Raw genomic sequence first — 27,606 nt, 5'->3', positions numbered from 1 at the left:
CATGGTTAAGCTGCCACAAAATTTTCTGAAGCCTAACTTCCTACCGTTACACTTACAACAGTCCCCCAAAGTAGGACTACAACTTCTCCAAAGTCCTACAAAGTTCAGAAATCCACTATATAGGTCTTTGGTTTACTCTTCTGAGTTCTCTTAAGTAACTGCTGTGTCATCCACCCACATGTGGACCAGGAACATTTTTAAACCTTCTGCATAAAATGACCACTGAAATGCAACATTCATAGGAGGTGTTTTAAAACAGTAAAAAAAACCACTTGACAAACAAAGCAGCTCCACTAACTATTCTGTTAAGTCACTCTACACACTTCCAGTTTTCTTCCTTTAATAACATTGCTTATGTTGCTCACAATCCTAGGTTTTGCTTTCAAGACACAATTTTTCTTTAGAAAAACAACTGCCTGAATCACAACTGTCAAGCAAACTTTGGCCTTTCTCCTAATCTGCTGTAAACAAACGCTGATCACAAAGTGAAAATGTTAACAAACCCATTACCAAGACAGTAAAAGCAAGTTGTTTCATCTAGTGAAAGATTTGGCAAAAATTTCAAAGATTACAATATTGTTTTGCTTTGACACAGGTTAAGATTGTACTTGTCACTTCCCTTTACGACTTTCAAAGACTGCCAGTCTTGGATGTGAATAGTTTCACGGACTGAAAGGAGCGCTGGGGTTTGTACCGAAAATATCCTTTCAGACCACTGCACTGAGTCACCACAGACCAGCTGCTCTTTGGGGATTGCACATATGGGGGCACTGCTGCAGCAGCACAAGCCAAACTCCTCTTCCACATGAAGGCGTGGTGGTGAAATACAAACTGGGGTGGGACCTAGAGGCAGGAGAGGAAAGCAGAAAAGGGAGGGAATTGGTTTGAGGGACATAGTAGAGAATGAGAAGGAATCCACAGTTACATTCTTTAGAATGAGAGGAAACAAGGAAGAAAGCAAATTTCAGTTTAAAAAAAATTCAAGAGCATGTTTTAAAACCTTACTTGAAATTCTGTTTCAACTACTCCAAAAACCAGTACTGGAGAACTGCAAGAGTTTTCTTATGCACTTGTTAAGAAACAAAAAGTTGAATGGATTTCCTGGTTGTTCCTTATCTGATCCCACTGTAAATTCTGGTAATTTGTTTAATCTCTGTGCATCCACTATTAGGCAACTGAGGAAGGGTAGTCTGAAGCATTCACTTCTGCAGTAGACAACATGAAAGCATGGAATGGAGAGATTACAGGGGAAAAAAGTTATGCTGATGAGCATTTAAACATGTTTTTTTTAGGACAAGGAAATAACTCCCAAACACAGGTGACTGCCTTACTACATGAATGAATTCTACTGCTGGCAGTGACAGAAGTACAAAGATTTACTTAAATTAATTCACTTTGTGATTACAATAAAAACCAACATAATTTACCTCTACAAATAAATTTCCTTAGGATTTATACCTACTGAAAAACAGATGCAGCAAGACTGGAGTAATGGACACCTTGTAATATTCTCCTAGCTTTAAGATGACATGTAGTTTATCTGCAGCTTTCTTCTTCATATATGGAACAAGCCTCTTCACAGGCAGCCATTGTTTGCATTGAACTATATTCATCAGGTAAAAAATAAGTGGCATGGAAGTTACCTTCCTAGCTGACAACACACAAGAAGGATACATAATCCAATGAAATATTTAAAACACAGCACACTGTATTACACATGTAATTTGTTTTTCATTTCAAGTTTATTAAAACTTTAGCAGTACAAATGATCCAGATTATAGATTATCAAAAGACCAAACTGAAGTCCACATCTTTAAAAAAGGCGTTCCCCAAAACGTCTCTAAAACTTTGAGACAACGGAAACATTAAGTCCACAAACTCATCCATGCCTGTCATCATCTGTTCCAGGACTTGTTTCACGATCAGACTTTTTATCCTTACTAGGGGCATGATCTCTCTCCTGACTCTTTGATTTTTGGTTTATTTCTTTATCTGCTGAGGATCTGGTCTTTTCCTTTTCTTTACTGCTGCGTGAGTATGATTTTTTTGATTCTCTCTCTTTGCTACTTGGTCTCTTTTTTGAGTCTGGACTTCTATCCTGATCTCTACTAGATTTCTTATCTCTGCTAGATTCAGGACTACTACTTTCACGGCTTTTTGAACGCCTCTTCCTTTGGCTTTCACTATCATTCCTCTTATATGAGCTTCTACTTTCCCTATTTGAATACCTCTCTCTGTTTCTGCTTTGACTTTCATCCCTCTCTGAACTCCTTGATTCTCTCCTCCTCCTATTTTCTCTTCCTCTGTATTTATCTGGTGTACCTCTCCTTTCTCTACTTCTTGATCTTCCTCTCCTTCTTGTTTCTCTATCCCTATTCCTTGAATAGTCCTTACTTCTACTGCGATCCCTGTCCCTGCTTCTTGATCGTCCTCTCCTACCCCTATCTCTGCTTTTGCTTCGATCCCTGGTTCTGCTGCTGGAGCTGTGTTTTCCTCTAGTATGCTCACGCTCTTTGCTTCTCGACTTGCGTTTCTCCCTGTCTTTGCTCTTCCTATGCTCTTGATCATTACTTCTAGAGCCTGCTCTTTTACTTCTCTCCTTGCTCCTACTTCTTTCTTTCTCTCTCCCTCTAGAATCATAGTGCTTTTCTTTTTCTCTACCTTTCTCATGGTCTCTCTCTTTGCTTCTTGATCTTAGCCTCTTTTCATCATGTCTGCTGTGCCTGGAGTCTCTTTCTTTACTTTTTGATTTCTCTCTGCTTTTACTATGGCTTCTAGATTTAGCTCTCTTCTTGGCTTTACTTTTGTTATGCTTGTCATCTTTTTCTGAATTTCTTCTTGTCTCCCTGTCTTTACTGCTGGATTTGTGATCTTTTTTCTTCTCTTTTTCCCCTCTTCGGCTTGGACTTTCAGAAACTTGCCTGTGGTCTGATATTCGTCTCTCTCTTCCTCTTCCTGGGCTCTTTTGATTATCTTTCTTGGTTTCATTTATTTCACTCCTTGGAGAGAAAAAGATACAATTTTTTAAAAGTTTTCATTTCCCTCCACTCTGAAAAATTAAACCAGAAGTGAGACAGCTTCACAACTAAAACTTCACATCAGATCATTTTTATTAATAACTATGTATTTGCAATAGCATGGTTAAACTCACACACAATTAAATAATGAAATAATCAAGTCATCACCCTGGCTTCTTGAAAGCAATTGTTATTGAAAATCCAAGATAATAGGTATTGCTTTTAAATAAGCAACAACAACAAAAAAAATTAAGAACTAAAAAAAAAAATTAAAATCATGTGCATATATTCCATAAAGAAATAGTCTTACTTGTCTCCCTTTATCCATCTTTCTCCACTAGACACTCTCATTCTTTGAGCTCTTTGCATTTCTTGCCTCCAATGTGGAGGAGTTTCACTGCGCCGGAAGCGATCTCTTGACCTGGATCTGGAAGGTGTCCGGTAACGCTTGGAGGAGAAAAGAGAAAATCATGCCTTAGTTAGTTTGAATTTCACATGCTGTGATACCTAAGTAAGATTTTCACCCCTGGTACTTGGCTCTACATAGCATCTAACAGGACACTTCACATCTATATACCAATGACGAGTTACTAAGTTACTGAAAATGTATCTGACATTTAACTAAAGAGGGAATACACAAAGTCGGATCAAATAACTGATTTTAAGGCAAGATCTACATCAGGATTTTTGTAGTCTGATGTAAGGTTTTTTGCTACTTTTAATTTGCACAAATGCTAATGTTTGTTTACTAACAATGAAGATTCCTATCTTTGACGGGCAATGCAAAAACAGTACTTCACACTTGTTAAGGATTTTAACTAAAAACTTGATAGAGACTTCAGTTATTAAAAATATTTATTACATGCAGCACATAGCATATGGCTTCACAATACTGAAAGAGCCAATTTGACAGCCCCCCATACCAGAAAGGGGAGAAGTCTAACCCACATTCTTGACACCGATGTTACTGGTTCTGTGCTCACTAGAATATGCCTTGAGCTAATTCCATTCACCAATTTAAATATTACCATATTAAATTAAAAAAAAAAAAAAAAGAATGGTTTTTTCTCACCCCCTTCTCTTTTCAGTCCTCCTTCAAGCCTCAGTCCTCGAATCACTTACAATGCACTTTTTTTAGATCAACTATCCCAATGAATACGATTATTAACACCAGCAGTGAGACTGCTACCACCTTGCTTGTTTTGAAGAACAGATTACAAACATTTACCCTTGGTCCTCTTCCTTTTATTTTCCTTCCAGATCTGGTGACTAATAGTCTTCTCTGGTATGTTGACTGTGAATTTGATAGATTACTAAAAATAATGAAAAGAGAATGATATTATTTGTACAATTACAAAAAGAAGGAAAATTGATATTAAAACCTCTTCAGAAACTAAATGAAAACCCACAATTGTGTTTTCACAGTTTGTGAACACAATAATTTCACAAGATTTCCAGGTTTTTCAATTTTGAAAATAGAATAAATTATAGACTCAGACTGGACAGGTCCAAGGGATGCTAAATGAAATTAAGCCAGTCATTATACATTCTTTTCTCACTAAAACCATTTTCAAAGACTAAGCCTTTCTTCTAGGACAAAGACAATAGTTTCTAATAAATGGAGAAATCTATTTTTCATCCAGCAGTGCTTACAACATAGAACTGTTCAATATGGAAAAGATTCAACATTCTAAACCAGTAATGTGACTGTACCATTGCCAGCACATAGTCAGACTTAAACCAGATATATTACCTCTCTCTTTCCTTCTCTCTGCTTTTTTGCTCTTTTTCTTTCTCATCTACTTTAGGAGGACTTTTCCTCATCAGGAACCGGTTTTCTGGTATAGGAGGAATTTCTTCAGGACGGACAGTAGATAATGGCTGTGCTTCAGTATTTTCATCTTCACTTTCACTGGATGAGCTTTATTTTTGTATAGAAAATACGCATTATGTGTTATTTAGATGAGGGAAGACCCTTCAATCTATTTAAATAATTAAGAAATTACTTTAATTCAATATACAACGATACCACAAGAATCTCAGAAAAGAGAAGTATTTCAGAAACAACTTTTTTCCCTCCATGATATACTTGTTCCAAAATATATAACAGCAGTAGATTTCTAACCAATACTTTTTCTCTACTAATTACAATGGTGCAACACTGAACATATAAATATTCTCCATTTGGATACAACTTTTTGTTCAACTTATTTTCTTTTAAAAACAATCTCGGGTTTACACAAGCATATATAACTGTCTACAAACTATAGTAATTCCAAGCAATTTACAAACTTCTGTAAAAAGGGCTTAGGTATACAAAAACAGTATTTAGGTAGCACTGCCCTAAGTGAATGTTTCTTAAATTTCACTGCTAGCTTAGAAAAATGTGATTTGCACTGTGTCCTGGGGTGAATTTATTATGCTTGTAACCCAAATCATCTGTTCTGTTTATGCTGGATATTAGGTTCTGCACCTTTAAGAATGGTTTTAAGAGCAAAGGGGAGGAGAAGAAGCCCAGAATTTGTTACCAGAAGCTGCACTTGCTCCCCTGCATCCTTCCTCTGGACTGTGTTGTCTGCAGCACAGTGAGAGAGAGCTGTCCTTTGCTTTTAGTTAGTTTTTAGCTAGCTGAGGCAGTGAACTTCCCTGGGCTATGGTTTTTGTTTTTCTTGAAACTGTTCAAACCTGCTCTGGACTGAAAACCTACAAAACCACCAGGAGCTTGCAGCTGTGGCCAGCGGGGCCTGGGACGCTGCATTCCAGCACCAGAGGGACTGAAAACATGAGCCGAGTTACAGCCCACAACAAGGCCTTTCTGAATTTGTCATCTCTTCACAACAGCAAGAGGTTTTATTGTTTAAATATTCATTTTTTATGCTTGTGAATACTTTGCTTGTTAAATAAAATAAAAATTTTCCACTTTTCTCCAAGGAAATATTTTCCCAAACCAATTCGGGGAAGGGGCCACTTGAATCTGCTTTTCTAGAGGGACCCCTTTAGGAGTTTCCTCCCAAAAGTGCCTTAAACCAGGACAAACTGACACAACTTTTATCTCACACTAAAATATGACATAACTATTAGATTCAAATTAACATTCTCAGAAGCAAGACTGCTTTCTCAATTTTATTATCTTCCAGTGAAACTGTAGGAGTTTTGGCATATCAGACAAAAAAAAATGAAGTACGTTAATGTATTAATTTTATATTTAATTTTGCTATATTCTTGCATACTACATTTTTCTAAGTTCTACAGCATATGGTTCAAACTGAATTGTACAGAGCAACAAACTATCCCTACCCATTTCAAACCTACCACTCCAACTTTTCAAGCCAACTGAAGTCTTAGTTCATTCGTTCACTCCTTTACATGCTGCAGTACATAGGCATGTTTTAAAACATGAACATGACTCTTTACCATCATACCAGAAAATTTATTCTTGTATATGGGAACCAACTGTCTCCCAGACTTGCAAAACCTGCATCGCTAGTTTTTACAAACATAGTCTGTAGCTATGAAGACAAGAGAATGGTACTCTATGGTGTACGTGTAACAAAACAAATCTCAAAACTGACCTTTTCTTGCTTTTCTTTCTCTTTTTCTTTTCTTTCTTATGTTTTTTGGAATTTCTTTTGTGTTTCTTTTTTCGTTTTTTAGACTTCTCTTCTGAAGCACTCTCAGAATCTGATGATGAATCAGAAGATGATTCTGAATCGCTTGAACTTCCCGAGTCACTGGATGAGGAAGATGACTTGTGTCTCTTCTTTTCTTCTTTCTTGGCTTTAGATCAGAATAGCAGAGACACACTTTAACATCAAACACTTCTAAACTAATCTCAGAAAAATCACCCATTTTGTATCTAAGATTCTTGTAAATGTGTCATGAGATTACTTCATCAAAAAACTTAAAAACAAACTGACGTTTGGGAAAAACATTCTTTCTCCATAGTACAATAAGGGATATGTCTAGAAAAACAAGACATTTTCATAATTTGGATTTATGAAACTAAGACTGAAATTTATACTGTCAAGCACTTGCAGAACCATGTACGTTTCTGATAATGTTTTAGACAACATAAGCTACATACAAAGAATTCTTTAAAATTTATTTACATGTGTTTATAAAAAAAATTCTTCAGCTTCAGGTTTCGATTAACTTCATCAAATCACTAATAAGAGAAATTTTGAAACAGAAAATAAGAGGTACAGGTTAAACCAAGAACTCGCTGACTTAAGCTCACTAATTTATTGGGTCTTACATTCAGAAAGCAGTGATACAAAGAGTGGTGAAAGGTTTCCTCTTCACAGGGATGCAGAAACAGTGCTGGAAACACTCACTTGCAATTAAGGCTGAAATAACTCTGGGTGACAACAAGCTAGCTGGAGCTTAATTCACAGAACTGCATCAGAGATGTGGCATGTACCCCAACAGAAACAATCCTGGCCCTCTTTTATGGTCATACACTTTAAGGATACTTTTTTTCATGTTATATCCTTAACAAATCCCCACACTGGTAGCATGGATGAAATTCAATTCCATTGCACTAAATCTCATTTATTTTTCAACTTAGCATCACAGACACAAGTCATAGCTGTGTGACAGCTGAGATGAGCTCAGTTGGTCAGAGCTTGGTCAGAGCACCAAGGCTTGACCCTGGTATGGACCGGACCATTCACCTGGTCCATAATTCACAATCCAAAAAAGCTGGACATAATGATTCTTGTGGGCCCCTTCCAACTCAGAATACACTGTAATTCTGTGACTTACACATGGTGTTTTCTATGTGTTTATTCACAAGCCTCACTTGATACAGACTAACAAAAGCCTGACAATGCACTGAAAAACTTCTTTCCCTCACATAATATATTGGTCTTCCAGGTGCAGTATAAACTAGCAAGTACTCTTACCAGTTTAGAGCAGCCTGCTGATTTGAACCAGCTCATTCTCATCAGAAGTTTTTAGGGCTTCTTGAAAAATGCTTCCAAAAGACAATTCTCTACGTTTCTGATTTTTCTTGTATATCCAGACCAAGATAATTGCTGTCTGTTCACAAACTTTTGCTCAACATCCTTATTTTAGCACTATATTTAATAAAAAGTCTCTGTAATGTTGTGTATCAGTTTTAGATTGTCTAAATACATACATATTTACAGAAAGTAATGAGTACATATTTATAAAAGAAAACCAAACATTTCTCTAAATAATTTCAATCAAAGGAGCCAGATGTAGGCCAAGTGGCAATGAAACAAAAAGAATCTCACCTCACCTCTAAATATTAAATATACAATAAGTATTAAAAAAGTTAAATGTTTCTGATGTATTACACCCTCAGTTTTGGTCCATTCAAAGGGAAAAATCCTCATATGGCACCATAGTGTTTCTTACATGCTTTCATAATTATTTAATTATTAAATGCAGTGATTTCCTGTACTTTCTTCCTCCTGCCATGTTTTAAGTGTGTCAAAATATGTGACAGTTTTGTCTGCATTCTTGTAACAAGTTCCAGTATGTTAAAATTACTACTTTAAAATGAGTAATAGATAGAGTAGTAGATAGAACAGGAGGCAAGTTAGTGAGCTGTTACTACAACAAATATAATGTGATTCTTAACGTGCAGCAAGCAGTCAATGGGAGATGTATTTGGGAAATCTATGGCAGGTAGGGAGTTAAAATGACACAGGGGAAAAAAAGACCCAAACTAAAAAGTCCAGAGCTAGTTACACAGCAAAGACAGAGTATCTGGCAAGAGGGTTTGGATGTACTTTCTGGTGACATCTCTGTGCAGCAGCAAATGCTGTTTTGAGTACTGAACCAACCTGGTACTGTACAACTACAGATTACAATAAATAAGACCAATCCTGGAACATGAAGGTCATCAAGCAATAGACTTCTATGTACAGTCTAAATGTTTCAGCTCATTACCTTAAGGATCAGCTTTCAACTTATGACCACGTCTGAAACATACATCACTTCCTACTCTGTTCACTGTGACCTACAGTATTTGTCAGACTTTGTGAGCTACCCTGATCATGCTGCATGACACAGACAAGTACTCTTTGCATCTCAGCTGCTTAGAGTGAAAAGGGCTTAGGTACACAGAACTAGTAGCAAGTCTTATATTAGCCACATGGCTTGAAATTAAGAAGTGACTAGACCAGAAAACAGCTGGATTCGGGCATAAAAGAACAAATTATACTATCTTGTAATTCATAGCAGTGACAAGCAAATAGTTACTTTATAGCAAATCAAATAACCTTATAAATTATGAATGCAGCCATAATCTACCTTAATTGCAGAAAGCACACTTTTATAAGCAGTGATTCTACAGGGAAATCTGTGACATCAAAGAAAGTCATTAATCAAGTCTAGCACTGCTCTGTGCAGAATGCCCTAGAAATTCACTTTTTGTGAGGAATCTTGACTAGAGACTCTCATAAAAAACTACCCACTGCACAAAGCCATTTGATTTTTTGTTTGTTTGTTTTGAATCAGTGTCAATATATGTCCCAGATAACTTTGGCTCAGCAAAGGTATATAACCTCAAACAGTGCAGCAGGCTTGTTGACTAGGACCTCTTTTACAAAACTGGCACCAAACTCCCACCTGTCTTTATGAAAATTAACAGAACATTTATTGTTCCACAGTTTTTCTTGTGAGCTGTACTAGCTTAGCTAGTCTGTAATAATCTTTCTAAATACTGGGTTAATACTTTGCTTTCTTTTTTTTCTCCCCAGAACTCAGGATTTTCCCTAGAACTTTAAGATCTTCTAAAAATTATACCACTTGGCCAGAGAAATTATTTTATAATTTTTTAATCTTCTCCTTTTCACTTATTCCTACAACTTTAAGGAAATAAAAAAGAAAAAGAAAGGAAAATATGACAAACATTCCACTTTGCTAGGTGATCATCTTCCCATGTTAAAAGCTTATCTAGGCCTCTGCAACATTGTAACTGCGATCATTGTATCATTCAATTCATAGAATCCAGTAACATAGCTCTGTCATCATCCACTCATTCCTAAATAAATCCAATTCTTCCACCTAAGGAGATAATTTGCATAATTGATAAAGCATTTCATCTGGATATTGACTTTGTGAAAATCAGATCACCTTCCCTCAACTTCAAACTATGACAAAACCACTCATACCAAGCACCTTGCTTTTTAGTGTGATTCCTTCTGCTAGTGCCATCTTACATGTTAAACCCACGTATCAGTTCTATTTTCATTCCATGGAGACCTAATCCCTTTCTTTGGGTTGCCTACCAGACAAGCTCATACAATAAATATTTAAGACCCCCTTGCTATCCTAATGTACTCTCCCACAGAAATTCATCACTGTAGCTCCCTCACAGGCAATCTCCTTATTCCTTTGTCTTAAAATTAAGTTCTTAAAAGCAGCCTTCTTTGATAATTGCCTCATAATTTACAGAATCAGCTCCCTTTTATCTCCCATAGTACTGTGCCACAAACAGTTCAACTGTTAGATGACTCTGTTGATGATCTTGCATGACACTGACTGCATCCCAGAAACTGCTCCTCCTGTCTGGATTCCCCTCCCAGGAACTGACAAGTCCAAGGACCTCTCCTGCTTCATTTGTGACCTTTGGACAGCAGCTTGTCAAATTTGCTTCAGCTGATGTGCTGTCACACAGTTCCTCCTTTTTCTACTGCTTCAGGCAGCATAGCTCATCAGAGGTTCCATGCTGGGCATTTAGTGAACAGTTCAAGCCATGCTGCCATCTTTCACAGTTGTGGCCCAGTTCCCACTGTAGGTCTTACACACAGCCTTCCCCTTTCAAAAACAGGATTCTCTACACACTAGAATTTCCACCATGGTCTCTCACACAGCATCTTTATCACACTGGCTGTGCATTAGTACCCATCAGGGCCACCATCTTCCCCCACATTCTGCTCTGCCCTTCACATGCCTGATCCTGGTGCATAAAGCTTCATGTTCTCCAAACATTCCTACTGCACATTATTATCTACAACTGAGCCTTACAGCTTTAGAGACTGGGCTATCCCATCACCCCAGCATCAATTTCCCCTCTTGGCACACCAAGCCAACCATAGAAACCAGAGCTGCAATGAATGAAGCAGTACAGAGTCAGAGGTACAAGAACACAGAGAAATGGGTAAAGGCAACACAAGTCAAATCTCTCCAGAAGCCTGTTCTCTTTTAAGAGAAGCTACAGAGAAAACAAAATTTTTGTATTTATTTCACACACTGTTTGGATGACAAGCACTTTAAAGCCCTGCTAAAGGCTGCAGGTCATCAAACTGCTCCGTGACAAAAGTTTCATTTAGTCATTCAAGAGTTCTAGAGTGGACTTCAAAGGGAGTGAGATGATCCAATGAAGACATCTATGCAAGTGGGTATCTCATCCCCTGGTTTCACCTATCCTGTACCTGTACTGTTTTATTTTCTAGTTACAGCACCTGTGCATTTCCTAAGAGATGCCATGCTCCGGAATACTGTCAAAAAAAACCATAATTGTATCCTAACACAAGGCATGATCCAGAACCTTTCAGAAGTCAGGAGCTAAAAGATAACTTTGCTTGGAATTCTGTGGTATTGAAGAGATCACCTCAGCTGCCAAAGTCATTCTGCCAAATAGCACAAGAAATTACCAAAAAGGAGGTGAAAAAACAAAAGCTGAAGTTCAAATGCTTACATTTTCCTTTGCCCAAACAAACAGTTTTTCTTGTGCTGTGCAACCCTTCCCAGTATGTAATGTGCTAAGAATGAAGTAGCAATCAAAATAAGCATCTTGGCTTTCCACTAATGAGATTCTCCGTGGTGACAGGAACATCTTAGATTCTGCTTCTCTCAGAAAATAAGGCTTGATCCAAGCTCTCATACTATGTTCAATTCTGCCATGGCAGAGCAGGACATCCTTTCCAGAAAGAAAGATAGGTTCTATCATATTCCTCTTTAAAAATAGTTTATAGTAACTTATAAAGTGTATGAGCTAAAGATCCAAACCCAGACTTTTATAATCTAAGTGCCCGTTTGGAAGAGTTACCTTAGAGCAACCTGAAACAAGTTCAATACCTTCCAAAGAAGTACCAGTTATCAAATAAAGTCAGACTTGCCACCAATCTTAACATAGCACTCTACTTGATATGACAAGTGCTTGCCAGCTTTGTACTAAAATGTAGTTAGTATAAGAAAATTCAGTACAGGAGAAGCTTTGAAAAAAGCAGGTATGACTGTTCTTTAATGTCTTTTGCATCAACAACTTTTAAGTTCTTTAGAAGACAGACTGCTCTGTGATGTCAGACACCTTTTCACCAACTGTGACATCATCTACCACAAATTAGTTTTAAATATTTTTATAAGAAGCCAGCATGGAAGAAAACAAGCAAAATTACCTCACATGTACAGTTAAACTTTACCTTTGGATTTTGGAATTAATTCTCCACAACTCAGTATGCGTACTTCAGCATATGGTTTACTGGATGCATCTGTTTTCTGGTTTTCTATTTCTCTCACAACTTCTTGACCTGAGATGACTTGTCCAAAAACAACATGATGCCTGAAGAACATAAAAAAAAATAAGTATTCTTAGTACTTAATTTTCTCAAGGCAGTTCTCAAAAAATGTGTTAAGAAAATAAGAGATATTTACCCATCTAAATGAGGTGTTGGTTTAGTTGTTCTGTTGTTTCGAGATTTTAAATTGAAGAGAAAAAACAAAATCAATATTAATGAAAAGCAGTCATCATTCAAAGCATGTAATCTACACATAGGAAGGTGAACATTATTTTGAGTGCACTAACAAAATTGAACAAAACCAATATATATCAGTCTATGTTTGTGTACAGTAAAAATATTTAATGTTTTCTATGTTAACCTACCTATTCAATGAAACACCGATTGCTACATTTTACTGAAAAAACCCCAAAATTGCACATAAACTTCTATACAGAATCCTCATACAGGATATAATAAGTTTCTACTTATTGAATTATATAAATACTACCAGGAACCGATACAAAAATCTGTATTAAAAATGCAAATAACCTTTTATACATTAGAAAACAATGAGAAAGCAGGAAGAAAAAGTATCTGCATGTAGAGATTACTTGACATAGAAGCAGAACTGACTCTCAACCTTCCCCTATACCAGCATTACTAAGGCATACATGTCAGTTATGGAAGAGTAGAAAACTGAGATGATTGGAGTAATGACCATTTAGAAATCCCAAAATCAGGTTTTAATGATGACATCCACAACTCTTTATGTTAACTAAGGCCATGAAACGTGGGTAAGAGTGATGTATTTTGAGAACATTTTCTGTAGATAATTTAGATTTTAAAAGGGTCTACTGCAATGTATTTTTAGAATTTAAGTTTTACCTATAAGTAAGACTGTACTGGAAAGCTATTTTGTGATTTAAAAAAACCCTCTACTACTTTGGAGAACCCCAAGAGATGTTTTACCACGTCACTGAAAAGAATTTATTAGAGTACTCAGAATTTTACAGGAAACGAACAGGTTTGCTTTTTTGTCCAAGTTTGAACACAGCTACTGAAAACTACCAAAGGTCTTTTTGCACAGAAAATTAAATACAAATAAGCACATTAGGGGTAAAAACAAGTACATTAGGAAAATGGCTACTTCTTGACAACCTGGTAAAAAACCATCCATTTTGGCTTTGCACAGGAGCTAGTCTTCAATATTTAAAAGGATTCCCTTTACAACTTACAAATAGCAAACCATAGATACATTTCAAGACATTTCAATACTTACATAAAGAACTGTGAACCATTTGTATCTTTCCCTCGGTTGGCCATTGAAAGGAGAAATTCTTTGTTGTGCTTTACAGCAAAACTTTCATCTAAAGAAAGTGTTTTCAGTTACTTTTTAAGCATACGATATATGCTTAGGTAAATGCTATAATCTAAGTAAATTAATCCTAGTTAAATTAATCTGTTCATTCTATGTAACAAGGAGAAATATAAATCAAATCATTTATAGCCTGAGAGGAAAAAAATTAAAATTTAGTATTCTCGCACAAAAGATCTCTCTCCTACCAACGTTAGCAGAGTTGCTTAAGTTGTTGCTCTGTTTTTCTTTGAAACAGAAGCTGTGTATTAACTATTAATAAATCCCTATTTTTCAGGCATTTTGTTGTTCTGTTTTTTTGGTTTTTTTTTTTTTTTTAAGTACACATAGATATTTTGATAGCAATCCCAAACAACTTGTTTGTCTGACAGACAGAGATGAATTTATCAAGCTGGTCATTAAGAAAATTAGTTTAACTTCAATGAATCCTTCCTATGAGCAAGGAATTTTTAATAGTTCGAACTAAATCCCAAAGAAACTATTAAATGTAAAAAGTGTAAAATGTAATCACTATTCTTCATTTAAGACACCTGTAAGAAATAATCCTCTCCCTTCTTTCCCAAAACAGCAAAAAGGCTTTTGGGGAAAGGAAACTGCAGACATGAGGACATTTGTTCAATATTGTTTGGATGCAGATGGCAGGAGGAAGTATTAACAAAGAAAAATGTACAATATTCATAATGCTACTGTCACTAGCCATGACAGGGATGGTCCCACTCACTCTCCAATCACTTGTACAATAGCATCAAATGTCAATCTAATCCTATGGTGCATTGGTTAATTGATCCAGCCAAGTTGGACAGCCAGCCTGCTATTGTCAGAAGATAAGTGGAGGTTGTGCTCATTTTCCCGTTTCTCCCAGCCATACATTTCCTCAAATCCAGCTACTCATTTGTGTTGGTTCTTATACTTGCCAAATTGGATCCACTCACTAACATGGGAATATATAATTTTTTTTTGCTGCAATAATCTTTAGGAATTTTAGCAAGCTGAATCAGGCTAAAGTTTGATCAGAGAGTCTGTGCAAGATAAGGCCTCCTCCCTCTTTTGGCATTTGCAAACTGTTCATTCCACTGAATGTAAATTTGCAGCCTGGCCCAACTACAGCAGTGAATAATTATTGTGTGTGCTGTGCTGCAAGCTCAGACAACCAATGGTAAAAAAAAGTATCCTGGAGGGGTGAAGGGCTCAACCTTGCCTGGGTGGCACCTACCCAGCACCTGGGCTTAGGTGTAACACAACTGCTCCAATAAACACAGATGCTCCACTACGTTCTGGACAAACACAGGCTGAGAAACACAGCAACTATAACTTTCTCTGCAACACTGGCTGAGAAAGAAACAGGACTGTGAGAAAACGAAAAGCTCTATCTTTAATTCGTATTGGGCTCAGGGAAGTAGGGTTTTGTGCATTTTTTAAATAAAAATTTGCAAGGAAACACAACCCCATCCACACCTTTCTCCTTTTCCCTCAAAGAGAAAACCGTCCCCAGCTTTTAGCTAGCTGAGTGAGCCAAAAGTACATGTCTAAAATCAGCAATAAAAACATAAATCTGGTAAAAGGGACAAATACAAAGGAATTCAGTTTCAGCTTTTCTTTTATTAAAATGGTTCATATCTTGGAAGCAAAATAACTTAAATGGGACAGTCAAAAGCCTTCAAGACCAGACAAGATCTTTTAAAAAAATGGAATTCAGGTTTACAGAACAGAGACTACGGAATGTAAAGGTGATTGTTTATTTTAACATCAAAATCGAACAGGCTGATAGAACTCTTACCTTCAAAAAAGCCACCATAAATGGATTCTCCTCCTCTGCCATTTCCTTAAAAGATGAAAAGTGACAATAAAAGTAGTAATTAAAGGAGTTATATTATGTGGAAGGTGCTTCATAATACTGATGCAACTGCATCCAGGTCAGTGACATAATTCTTCAAGATATTGAAACACAATCAAGATGCATCTTTGTAATTCAAAAGCAAAAATTGTGGAAAACAAGAAAGTATTCTCCCATATATTCACCAAGAGTCTCCCTTTTTATTTTATTTCCCAGCAGCAGATACAATACTTTATTCTCACACTTTAACCTTTCAATAGTAGGTATTTGGTTCTCTGAATACTTGAGATAACTTGAGCAAAAGTGTGTACAAAAGTTTATTATACAGGTTCTCACACAGAAGAAAGGGGAAAAAGCAGTGATATCTGCCAGAGAATGATTAACTTAAGTAAATGGTTCTACATAGAACTTTTGCAATGTTTTATTACATAAGTGGCAAAATTTTCTTTAAGGATTTGTATCATACCTTCACTGAAGTCACCTCCTTGGATCATAAAATCTTTCACAACCCGGTGAAACAGACAACTCTTGTAATGCAATGGCTTTTGGGTGGACTTTCCTGTACCCTTTTCACCTAAAGAAAACAATGAACAAAACCAAAAATTACTCTCTGCATCTGTAGAATCTTCATTACAAAAAAGTTCTATGTAAAGCACTCAACCAAAATAATCTTCTGGCTTCTGAGGCAGACACTTACATGTAATACCAGTAATAAACTGGCATTTAAGAAAGCAGTGCAGAAACTGTCTCTGTCTCTACAGTTATACTAGAAGAACTCCTTACTGGCATTAGGATACAATTCTGGTCACTTCCATGCAGATTAACTGAAGCTAAACATCCAGTTTACATTTATGACAACTGGTATTGCTCAGAAACATGCAAGAAACAATCAGATCTGTAGTTAGAAGACAGCAAGGTTAAGGTACCATAAAAACTTGCAAGAAACCCATAGAGGCAGGGGAAGAAGGAGGACTCTCATTCCCTCCCCCACTCATGGTGACTGACAACTGCCATCTTCTTGCATCAGATCTGCTGTTTAAGCAAACCCTGTTTCAGCTACAACACAATGGCCTCTCCCTGCTCAAAGAGAGAAGATTTCTGCTGAGTTAGCAAGATGAATGGCTCGTGGTGGGTCCTTGAAAGTAACAGTAATCAGTGGGACTTCTCAGGGAAGACCACTTCCTCTTCATGCTGGCAAACTGTTAGACAGCATCTTCCTATAATCTTATTCTGACCAATTAAACTGGCAGGTTTTGACAAGGGCAGTTCCTCCAAACTTACAGGTGTCTCCACATGGATTTGACGAGCTAGAAAAAGCCCCAATTTTGATAGCAACTCTGATAAATGTGAAGCTGTGTATGTACCACTAACTGAGTATGCCAGGAAAACATGGAGCTGTTGACCTGTGTTTCATGAAGACAGCCAGAAAAAAAAGATGAGTAAGGAAAACAAAAATTAAGTCTAAATAATTTGCTGATGATCAATATCAAACTTTCTGTGTATTTTTTCTCAATGTTCCTGTATGTGTTAAGGTAGCAAACTAGTTCAGGATCTGAATTTGATTATGTATGTCAGTAACAGAGGATGAACTTAGTCACACTTATTGCTGACCTGAAATGCTGTTGAAGACTTCAATTCACAAATCTAAGGCAGTAGTAGGGAATAACACCTTTATTCAATAATCTGACCTTTGAGCAATTGACAGCAGATCAAGAATGCCACAGTCATGTGTTAACATAGTCACAGTCATTAAAATCCATTAAAGTTCAAATTTGTTAACAAATTTTGATAATCTGATTTTGTGACATTAAACCTATTTTCAGATCAGATAATGTCTACATTCCTGCAGACATCCTGAATGGTGTACTGCATGACTGTAATCATGTATCCACACCTGATTCAGATCACATTAGTACTGCTGAGGGATTCACTATTAACAGCTACCGGCTCTGAAAAACCACAAAGCTGGAAGGAAAGGAAGTAGAAAAAGCTGAAGACAGAAAGCAGATATGCTATTTATGTATTCACAAAGTTATTCTTATGACGATAAACTCAAGTTTTGCTAAACTGTCAGTATTTGCAACAAACATGCTGTCTACAGGAAAGTAATTCTGTTTGTAAATGTTTTGAAGGGAGAATCTACTGAGTATTTTACACTTTCAATTGGAGTAGAAATGACCAGTGTCCATCAAGAAATTAAAATAACAGAAAAAGCAACTGATGAATAAAAGGATCACCTTTCAAATTCCACAAAGTATCATAAGACTGAAAAGTAAATCTACACAATTGACCTTTTGTTGGCTACCTTTCAAGACTGAATGATGTTATATAATGTGAACAGTAGTATCTGTGCTAGTAACAGAAAATCAGCTTACTGTGCCTGTATTTAAAGTCAGTTAGTATATACTCCCTGCAACATACTAAGCCAAAGCTACAACTGCTTTGACTCTACATCATGTGTAGGATCATATGTGTGCCATCAGCTAAATATTCAGAGGTGACAAGAACCAACGCTGAACTCACTTTCATATTCAAGAAAATATCACTAATAATAACAGACATCAAACTAGTTAACGTGGCATTACATTAAACATTACAGATAAAATAGTGAAATCCACAAACCTGTGCAAAGGCAGCGAAAATTCTCACATGTCTTTGGACACACATCTGAAAACAATTCAAACACCACTCTTCCAGCTAGAAAAAAAACCAAAACCACCATATTTACTGTGAAGCTAAATTGTATTTGTAGCATTCCTATACATATCTGAGTATCATGCTACTGAATTGATACATTAATTTTCTTACCGGGTACATTGTTGATGGCTATATCAAAAAAGCAACGAGGTCTCTGGACTTTCACTCCCATGGCTTCAGAAGTCTAACTACTGTAAGTAATAAAAATAAAATTTAGTTTTTCCTTCTGTGCACTGGAATCACGTGTAAGTCAATACAAAAGTCAGTAAAAACTGGAGAAAAGCAAACAAAAAACCCCAGAGAGCAAACATTAGCATTTTTTGAAGTTCAAAAAATGCCAAGTACTTTAGGTCATTTTCATGTGTTGTAGCCCCAGATGAGTGATTTTATTCATGTTTGCTGCAATAACATTAAATTTAAACTTGAGTGCCATAGTTAAAGTGGGGAAATACAAAAGGAAAAGATCCTGTGAGATACAGGCAAGACTTTAGCATTCAATTTTCAAATTTCAGCTTTTCCTGCATTTCTGTCATGGCAGGAATTGCTGGCAGTTACCAGTCATTGCTCCAATTAGGATTCAAACCGTTCTTGATAAAAAAAATACAAGGGTGTAGCTGTTTCAGAACTGCTTCTAAGTGAAATTATTTTGCTTTTTTATTGTCTCTTTTCCTTTCATGCCATTGCTTATATCTTGGGATACCATCACTGGTAACATTTAAAAGATGTATAGAGGCATAGTGTTGCTTAAAGACATGGTTTGGTTGTAGACTTGCTACTGTTAGATTTACTATTACACTCCATGTTAAGGAGTTTTTCCAGCCTAAATGATTCTGTGATTCCTTATAGAAAATTTTAATGCAGCTTTTGCCCTAGACTATATAAATCCTTTTACTTTTGTGTAACAAGCTATGTCTTAATTCCATTTGTGTCTCTAACATCCGAACATTATGTACAACCATATTCTTTTCTTTTTCTAAATCCCTAGCCTCTCTGAGTTACTTCAGACTGGGGAAAAAAAAAAAAAAACCACCAAAACAAAAAACAAACAGTGACTGCAAAAGGATCTGTAAGACAGGAATACTTTTTCCAGAATTTGGACTATAATCCATACATTTTCAGTCTTAATTATTTCTTATTGCCAGAAAACATGGCTCAAAGCTAGATGACATACTGCACACATCTCTCCTAAAGCTGCACTCATAGCTGTACCACAGAACATCCTTGAAAAATGCCATTGTCACCATCTGCCACTTGCAGCATATGAACAAGTGGCCATAAAAAATTGAGACAGCAGTGTAATCATATTAGCCTATATTCTCCCTACTTGTGCTGTCACTCCTACCATTTTGCTAAGATTACACAGCAAAAATTCCCAAGAACAATGCATGACTGGTTTAAATTTAAACACTGCTCAGTAGTTCATTATTCATGTGATTTTTAGCATGACAAGATTTAAAAAAAATGCAGAATCTCACTAGATATTCTCTACGTGTGTAACAAATACATTCATACACACAAGCCAGACACTGGTCCAAAGCAGCAGGCTTATCTCAGTCTGCTTGAATTGAATTAGCATTTCTCTCCTATTAGTACAACCAATTTAGTAGCTGGCAGAGAAGCAAACAGAGAAGATGCCCATAGCTGAAAGCCCCGATGCCATCAGGTCAGCAGGAGGCTGCCCAGGTCACCACCCCGCTGCACAGACTGCAGCAGTGCAAGGCAGGCAGGGTGTGCCCAAGGCAGGGATCACACAGGGCAGCGGACAGGCTGCTTTCAGAACTGAGACAGCCAAAGCACAGCCACTCACTGTCAGGGGCAGAACAGACTACACAGCTGCATGGGGATACTTTTTTCAAGGAAACCTTTCACAATAAATGCTGTAATAAATATTACAACATTTAATAATAGCACCAATGTATACTGTTTTATTATTATTATTTTAATACCACCAATAAATATTGTTTGGTGCTAGAACTGCCATTTTTAACTTCTAAGACTTCTAAGGAGCATCAGTACCACAACTGATTGGCTGCTTGTTCTCAAACTTCAACTATTCAATTAATTTAAGTATCTAATGGTTAAGTGAGAAGGAATTTCTTGCTTTACTAGCAGTTTGCTTGAGAAATGTAGAGGTATGCCTTAACATTTATATACAGCATTTTAGCCAAAATAAATGACAACTATCTTAATTTTTATTTCAAACACTGATGACTAAAGCCATGTTGTGAAATGAATATAAATATACCTATGTCAGTCAATGTTTAACTCTGTTTTGTAGACTATGGGAGAAAGAAATCAGGAGAATTCTACCCAACTCTCTATCCTTACCAAGTTTTCTCAGTTTGATGTTTTTCTACCTCTACATTGTTTCATGAAGAGTGGAACAAACAAATTTAGTCCATATTCTAACCATTACCTCCAACGTATCCTTCACTTTCCCTAAATCCTCCAATAATATCCCCTAAACACCAGCTGCACTAGATTCTAAATGACAGGTATGGCAATGGGTCAGTATGAACCCCCTGAATGGACACCAGGCCAAGCAAATGTATCTCACTCTCGAGCTCATGGTGCCCAGAAAACCAGGCTAAGATATCAGTGACATTTATCCCACCTACCTCACAAGCCAAGTTAGCATTTCTTCTCCAATATATTTAAGTATTCTTTGCACTGTTATTTCAGCCAGACCTTTTCCTGTGCTACAGGGCAAAGTACCAAGTTACAAATGGTCCTTAAAATTAATAATTGCTATTCATGTAGTAACACCAAACACAATCTTCTACGCACTGATCATTTAAAACCTGTCCGAATTAAAAACAAGTACAGGGAGTCTGAATGTTAAATACAAAATCAACAAAGAAAACCACAAAAAATATGCCAAGAATAAAGTCAGAAAATATCAACAATGAAGTCAGAAAATACAAGCTCAGTAGCACTATATATCTGATAACAATAGGGCTTAATTGATTTGCGCTATTTGTCTCTCAAAATTTATTTTCCATCAGAACATGGATATTCTTAATCCTCAATACCCTGCATTTTTAAATTGTGATCTTGATAGAATTTCACTAGTGAAAGGAATATGAATTTTACGTGAACCCAAAAGATGCTTACTATACATACATTCAAAAATGTGCTATGGAGGACAATCTTGGTAAGTCAGATCACTTTTTCCTTCCAAAACTCTAAGAAAGGACAAGATACCAGCCCAAGTACTACTCTGAAATTTTCAAGTTATTCATCATTCTCAACCACCTTCCATTTGAAGAGGCTCTTACTAAGTCTAAGTAGAATCTATAACCAAAAAAAACCCAAAGCCAACCAAGTACCTAAAATATCACTTCAGTGTATCTAAAAAAATGGCTTGTTTCTTTTATGTCTGAAAGTAGAATTACATTCAGCTTAGAGCATATTGTCAACAAATAAACCAAAGTACTTAGTCTTGTCAGAACAGCTGCATCCACAACCAACATTTCACCAACTGTGTTGCCCAGGGTTCACATTACTTCACACCTCCATCAGTCTCATTATTTTGTTTAAATACTTGCAGGATAAAGCTGACCAGATCAAGGCCAGGCTACCAGCAGCTCTTCTCCTTCAAAATTATCTGTGCCAATGGAAAAAGATAACTATCCCAAACTGTTCACAAGTATTTCCGTCAGGGATTATCACTTATATTTGTTGATGTGTTTAAAAAACACATCTTGAGGAATTTTATTTCCAAAATCACCTGTGCTAGCAGGGATCTAGTAATAATACTTTTTAACATACACTAGAGCCTTTTGACTGAACAGGCTAGAAAGCCCTCACAAATGCACATCAACTTTGTATCAGCATGTCATGCATCCCAAAGAAGGTGACAGCAAGCAGCAATACAGCAGTGTTTCCTTGTTTCATAGGAGGGAAAAACCAACCATCTCTATAATTGTGCTGAACTACTGATTTGTTTCAGTCCCAGTACAGGACAGAATAGTAAACAAAGACTTTTTGGTAGGAAAAGAATTCATTGTGTCATATTTCTTCACTTGCTTGCCAGTTCTTTCAGATTTTTAATTTCTCCTTTACCTTGCCTTTGAACTTGCTTCCTTGCATCAACTTACAAGTACCTGCACTGATCTTTATTCAATGTCCAAATGAAGTAAACAATGAAGTATAAAAATTCACATTCCTACCATTTTGTTTCACACCAAGGCAGCAAGACTAAACTACATTGATACTATATTTCAAAGACAGGCATATAGAATCTCCAGAAATGTATTTTAAAGCAAAACTTTGCATTCAGAAAATGCAAATGCACAAACTGAACACAGAACATATATTCTTTAAGGCTGTGGCTGCAGTCACTTGAAGACAATATAAAAGAGGGCTGATATACAACAGAAGGTTCCTACATCCATGTGTTTAGCTTGCCTACAAGTGGCTACATGGCTGCATAAAAACCACACTTTTCCTCCTCCCTCCACAGAAAGATACAGCAGCAGCACGCATCAGCCTAAAGTGATGGCAGAGGCATAGACTAAAAATGTTACAAGTTCTTTCCAGTACGGATTAAACTGGAAGTGAATTTATGATTGTGAAATGGAAGTCATCATTTGTTCATAGATCCATTCCTGTGACAGAGCTTGCAGCTGTGTTAGCATGATACCAAAGATGTGAACAACAAAAACCTGAACAGATCAACCCTCTATCTCCATAATTTCTTTAGCATTTTTCCCTAAACACCATCATCTTTTCCTCTATATTTCATTATCTGAACACTCTGAATTAGCAGCAATGACATCTAAGGAAATGAATTTTTTTCATTTCACTAATCAGCAGCACAGGATTTTTGTTGCCAAATTTAGGAATAATGTGCTACACTAGAACACATTTCAGATTTAGGATGACGTCTTTGCAATCACATGGATTTAACACACCTACAAGAAAGAAAATATTTGCTTTCTACACAGCTCTATGAAATTTATGTAGAAAGACTTTCAAGTCATCACTAAAAATCATGCATTACAAGCATTCAATCTGACAGTCCCTTCAAAAGAAAAACTGCCCATAAAATAAAACTTTCAATATTTCTGCAGGCAAAAAGTGATTCACACCACTTTTCACCAGGCCTCTTCTCTACAACAGTGTTAGAAGTATTTACTAGACTACTGACATAGGATTTGTTTCCCTCTAAAGAAGGAAATCAGACACCTGACAATATCAACCATTGTCTTCCATGGAAATGAGGCAAGGGAGACTTAAGAAAATATCACCCTTAGATAGGCCCTGCCTAAATATGCAGTACATATTCCTAACCCTACTGCACCAGTAAATCACTTAGCCCACTTTCAGTATGATTTTTTGCAATTACGAACATTAATTTAGTCTTCTTGTGCTAAAGTATAATGAATGCACACCCAGTTTTAATACCCCAGCTGGAGGAGCATAAAATTCAGCTGGGAAGGTAGTAACATCCTGAAACTGTTTACACAGAAATAGAGGCTCCTACTGGATCATCCCCTTTATTTTTTTCTAGAAAAGGGTTATCTACGATGAAAAAAATGGTAAAATATCCAACCTTGTCGTGCTCTTGTCACTTGCAACTAAAAATCTTTGTTGTCGAGTCTTAGTCATGATTTTCTATTGTCTAATTTACATGGAAAGGACTTTTTCTCCTATGTTATGATTTGTGTAAAAATACAGGTGTTTTCTGTCAGGTCTGTACACAAATAGGTGCACTTGTTGGTGTGAATCCATGAACTTTTATTTTAAAACTTAAAAAAGTGCTAAGAAAAGGCAAGTTTATGCTTTGTATGAAAGGGAAAAAAACCTTTTACAGGGTGTAATCTCCAAGTCATGCAAATCCCAAAATTAATTTCAGCAGTGGAATCCTTTTCTACCTGTTACTGGAGATGAGAGTAAGGCAAGAACAACCATGCAACAGTAAGAGACATCTTTAAATGCCAACCAATATTTGTCAACCATAACAAAAAAAACCCCAACTTGTTGTATCATGTTCTACTCATTTCTCTGCTCCTCTAGATCCCTTCTATATTTCATCCCAGCCTCTGACCTAAACCTCACTGCATTAGAAGATGGCCACATTTTTTCCCTGGCACTTACTAACTCTCTTACAAATGGAAGCTGGCCCCTAAATTACAATTGCATGGAGGAGTGAACTAGCAGTGGAGAAATCATGCTGCAACACAGTAAAATTATTCACTCTATTACACATTCTTTACTCTAAATTCCCTCATAACCCTCAGATTTTCTGAGATCCTATGAGGAAAAAAACCCAAATCTTCCCTTCATAGCTTGATGACTGCTAGCTGATTAAAGCAATAATGTTTGTTTCACAGAAGAGGACTGAAAGAATGGGAAGACTTAATGAGAAATATAGTCCCAAAGGGTGCTCTCACAGAACTACTGATGCTGCTATTCTTTTTATGCTACCCTTCAGATCTACTGCACATACAGGAAAAGACATTATTTCTGAAATTTTTATACATAGTTTTTATAAATGGATAAATCAAGCTCTGTGAGTTTACACAAATGAATGCTTCATAAATCATGCCTAATGTACAAATTGTTACCATAATTTTATTGTGGTAGCACCTAAAAATCTGAGCCATGCTGGACCCCAATGCAATGGGAATAGTGAAACAAAATGGTGGGGAAAAGATTAAAAAAAACCCAACAGCATGAAACCACACCAAAAAAACCACTAGTAACATTTATCATTGTCAAAAGAACAGCCTCTTCTGCTGACAATATAGAAAAAAAAACATGAAACCTCCAAAATAGTTTCTCAGAAAAACTACACCCTAGAAAATAGAATATATGCAAGATAATATTCAGACACTTCTCTTAAATCAGGTCTCAGATGACTACTAAATAGAATTAACTTAACCAGTCAAACATTAGGAAACTACTGGCCAAAATCACTTTATCATTATTTATAAGTTTTCTAATTGTGACTGAACTTAAAAGCAATGTTTAGCACTACAACAGATGTTCTGTCCACACTTTCAGTGAGCTATTTCTCTTAAGTCTCTCAAGGCCTCTTCAAGGCCTCAAAGTACAGCCATATAAACGCAGCACTTAAGAGTTTGCTCATGGCCGCAAACAAAATGAGCCTAAAACTCAATACTCATAGAAGTCTTAGGAAATCCTTAAAAGAGAGAGGCAGAGGAGTCTCCTGCCAGACACGGATAGCTCCTACAGGCTCCACTTTCCTAGGAGAGGCCTGCAGAGGGGAGAACATGTGGCACGCAGACAGCCCCGTTCCTTCCTCGTCCAGGGGAGGAGGGAAGACTCATTCAAACTCCGCAGCCAGCACCCGAGCAGGGCGCTCGCTGCGGACACAGACCCGCGGCCAGCCGGGCTGCGGAGAGGCACAGCCGGCCTGGCACACCCGACCCCGGCGCGATGTGCGCCAGGCCCCCGGCGCCGCTTCACCCGCCCCTGCCGCTGCCGCCTGCCTCGGGCCGCACTCGCAGCTCCTCACACGCCTTCCCTCGCAGGGGCCGCCCTCACCGGGATGCCGCGGTCCGCCTGCCCCCCGCACAAGGGCGGCCGGGCCGCGCCAGGGGCGTGCGCGAGGAGGCGGCGCGGGCGGCCGCCCCAGGCCCGCTCCGAAGCGGCGGTCGGGCCGGCCGGGAAGGGCCGGGGCTCCTTCCCGCGCGGTGACCGAGCCTCAGGCCCCGCGGTGCCGCGACCTCCTCCTCCACCGTCCGCCCAGCCCCCGGCGCGGCCCGGGCGACGGCCCTCCCTCGGCCGCGCCGGCGCCCGGCGCTGCCCGGCGGCGCGGCCGGCACTCACCCGCTGGCGGCCCTGGTAGCCGCGCGCTGCTCAGCGCCGCGCTGCCGCCATGTTGGAGCTGGTGCGGCACGGACTGCGTCAGTGGCGGGCAGGGCGGGAGCGGCGGCGCGGGGGCGGCGCGCCGGGGCGGGCGGGGGAGTGCGGCGGCGGGAGCGGCGTTCTCCCGGCCCGGGCACGGTGCGGGGGGCCGCGGGCAGCGACACAGCCCAGCCCGGCGGCGCGGGCCGCTCGCGAGGAGCCGGAGCGGCTGGGGGAGGGACTCCCGCCTCCTCGGCTCCTCAGCGGCGCCCCGCCCCTCCCGCGGCCCCGCCGCCGCAGGCCCGAGCGGGCGGCGCGGCGAGGAGCCGGAGCGGCGGAGCCGGCAGGTACGCGGGCCTTTTCTGGCCAAACGTGCTCGAGTAGCGCTGGTCTGTCCCGCCGCTGAGCTCGCCAAATGGCCAGGGGTTGGTAAATGAACCGTCCTGCACGGTGATGGGAGCGCACAGGGTTCCTCCAGCAGTGCACCTCGCTAGGGCTTGTGGAGTATTAAAAAGGGAATTTCGGCCAGCTGTGCAAAAAACGAGTAACTGATAATAGTATCTCATATCCATGTATTGTAATTCAAAGTTAATGTGTCTTAAAACTAAGGAATTATAGTTTATAACAATGCCTAACCTTCTAAATTAACTAAGACTGGCACTGATGTATCTATCTCCTTTGATAGGTTTTAATTCAAAGCAGTAGGCATTTGGGTCAGTAATCACATACATAGTGGGAAGTAATGGAAGTTATGTGACTGGTTGATGAGAAGTTTGTTAGAAGAAGAAAACCCAATTATCTCCTTACGGTTTTCTGAAAAAAAAAAAGAGAAACCCAAAACCAATTTAAAACGTGAAACTGACACCTGTGAGTTCTGAAATCCTGAAGAACTAGATGAGTGAACATCTGCTCAAGAAATCAACACTGGCTTCAGCACAGCATGCTTTGTTAAGTCTTATTTCCTCCCCTATGTTTCCAATTTAAAATTTATCATCATTTAATCTAGCATTTTTAATTTGGCTTAGGCATTGTTTTATTTTATCCAACTGTACTTCACAAGCCAGAAGTGAAAAGTTCAGCATCTTGTAAATGAAAGATCTGTATGATTTACCGAAGTCTCCTTTATATGAACATGGAATTGTTTTCTGCTACAGTTTTTCTCTCAGATGCCTTGGAATTGTTATGTGAGTTTGCGCAAGGCTTGACATTCTTCAAAGAATTACTTTATGTGTCACCCTTTGAACTCACCTGACAGGGTTTGGGTCTCACTCTGTTACTTGCATGCCTGTGCAAACTGTAAATGGGATAATCTGGAATTTGTTAGCAAGATGATACAGAACCTGTCCAAATTATAAATTCCACCATTACAAAAATTGTAACTAATCCAGT

General features: G+C 38.2%; 1 protein-coding gene across 2 annotated transcripts; it reads right to left on the bottom strand.

Moving 5' to 3' along the window:
- Positions 1-1,723: 1,723 nt before the first annotated feature.
- On the bottom strand, positions 1,724-26,269 carry PPIG (peptidylprolyl isomerase G). 2 transcript variants are annotated; one of them, XM_021534772.3, is made up of 13 exons: positions 26,200-26,269; positions 18,511-18,590; positions 18,325-18,399; positions 16,169-16,276; positions 15,646-15,690; positions 13,773-13,860; positions 12,648-12,677; positions 12,416-12,555; positions 6,590-6,794; positions 4,771-4,938; positions 4,246-4,330; positions 3,328-3,464; positions 1,724-2,999 (listed from the first exon to the last, which is right to left on the bottom strand). In XM_021534772.3, exons 2-13 carry the CDS (start codon positions 18,569-18,571, stop codon positions 1,880-1,882), a joined length of 2,262 nt encoding a protein of 753 aa, XP_021390447.2. In that variant the 5' UTR covers positions 18,572-18,590; positions 26,200-26,269; the 3' UTR covers positions 1,724-1,879. The 2 variants fall into 2 exon arrangements, with proteins under 2 accessions (XP_021390447.2, XP_085440507.1); XM_085584381.1 differs by lacking the exons at positions 15,646-15,690; positions 16,169-16,276; positions 18,325-18,399 and having other exon boundaries at positions 13,773-13,862; positions 18,534-18,590.
- Positions 26,270-27,606: the final 1,337 nt, after the last annotated feature.

This window comes from Lonchura striata, chromosome 7, assembly GCF_050655825.1.
Source record: "Lonchura striata isolate lonStrDom1 chromosome 7, ASM5065582v1, whole genome shotgun sequence".
NCBI classification, from domain to species: domain Eukaryota; kingdom Metazoa; phylum Chordata; class Aves; order Passeriformes; family Estrildidae; genus Lonchura; species Lonchura striata.
This window is presented reverse-complemented; position numbering and strand designations above follow the sequence as displayed.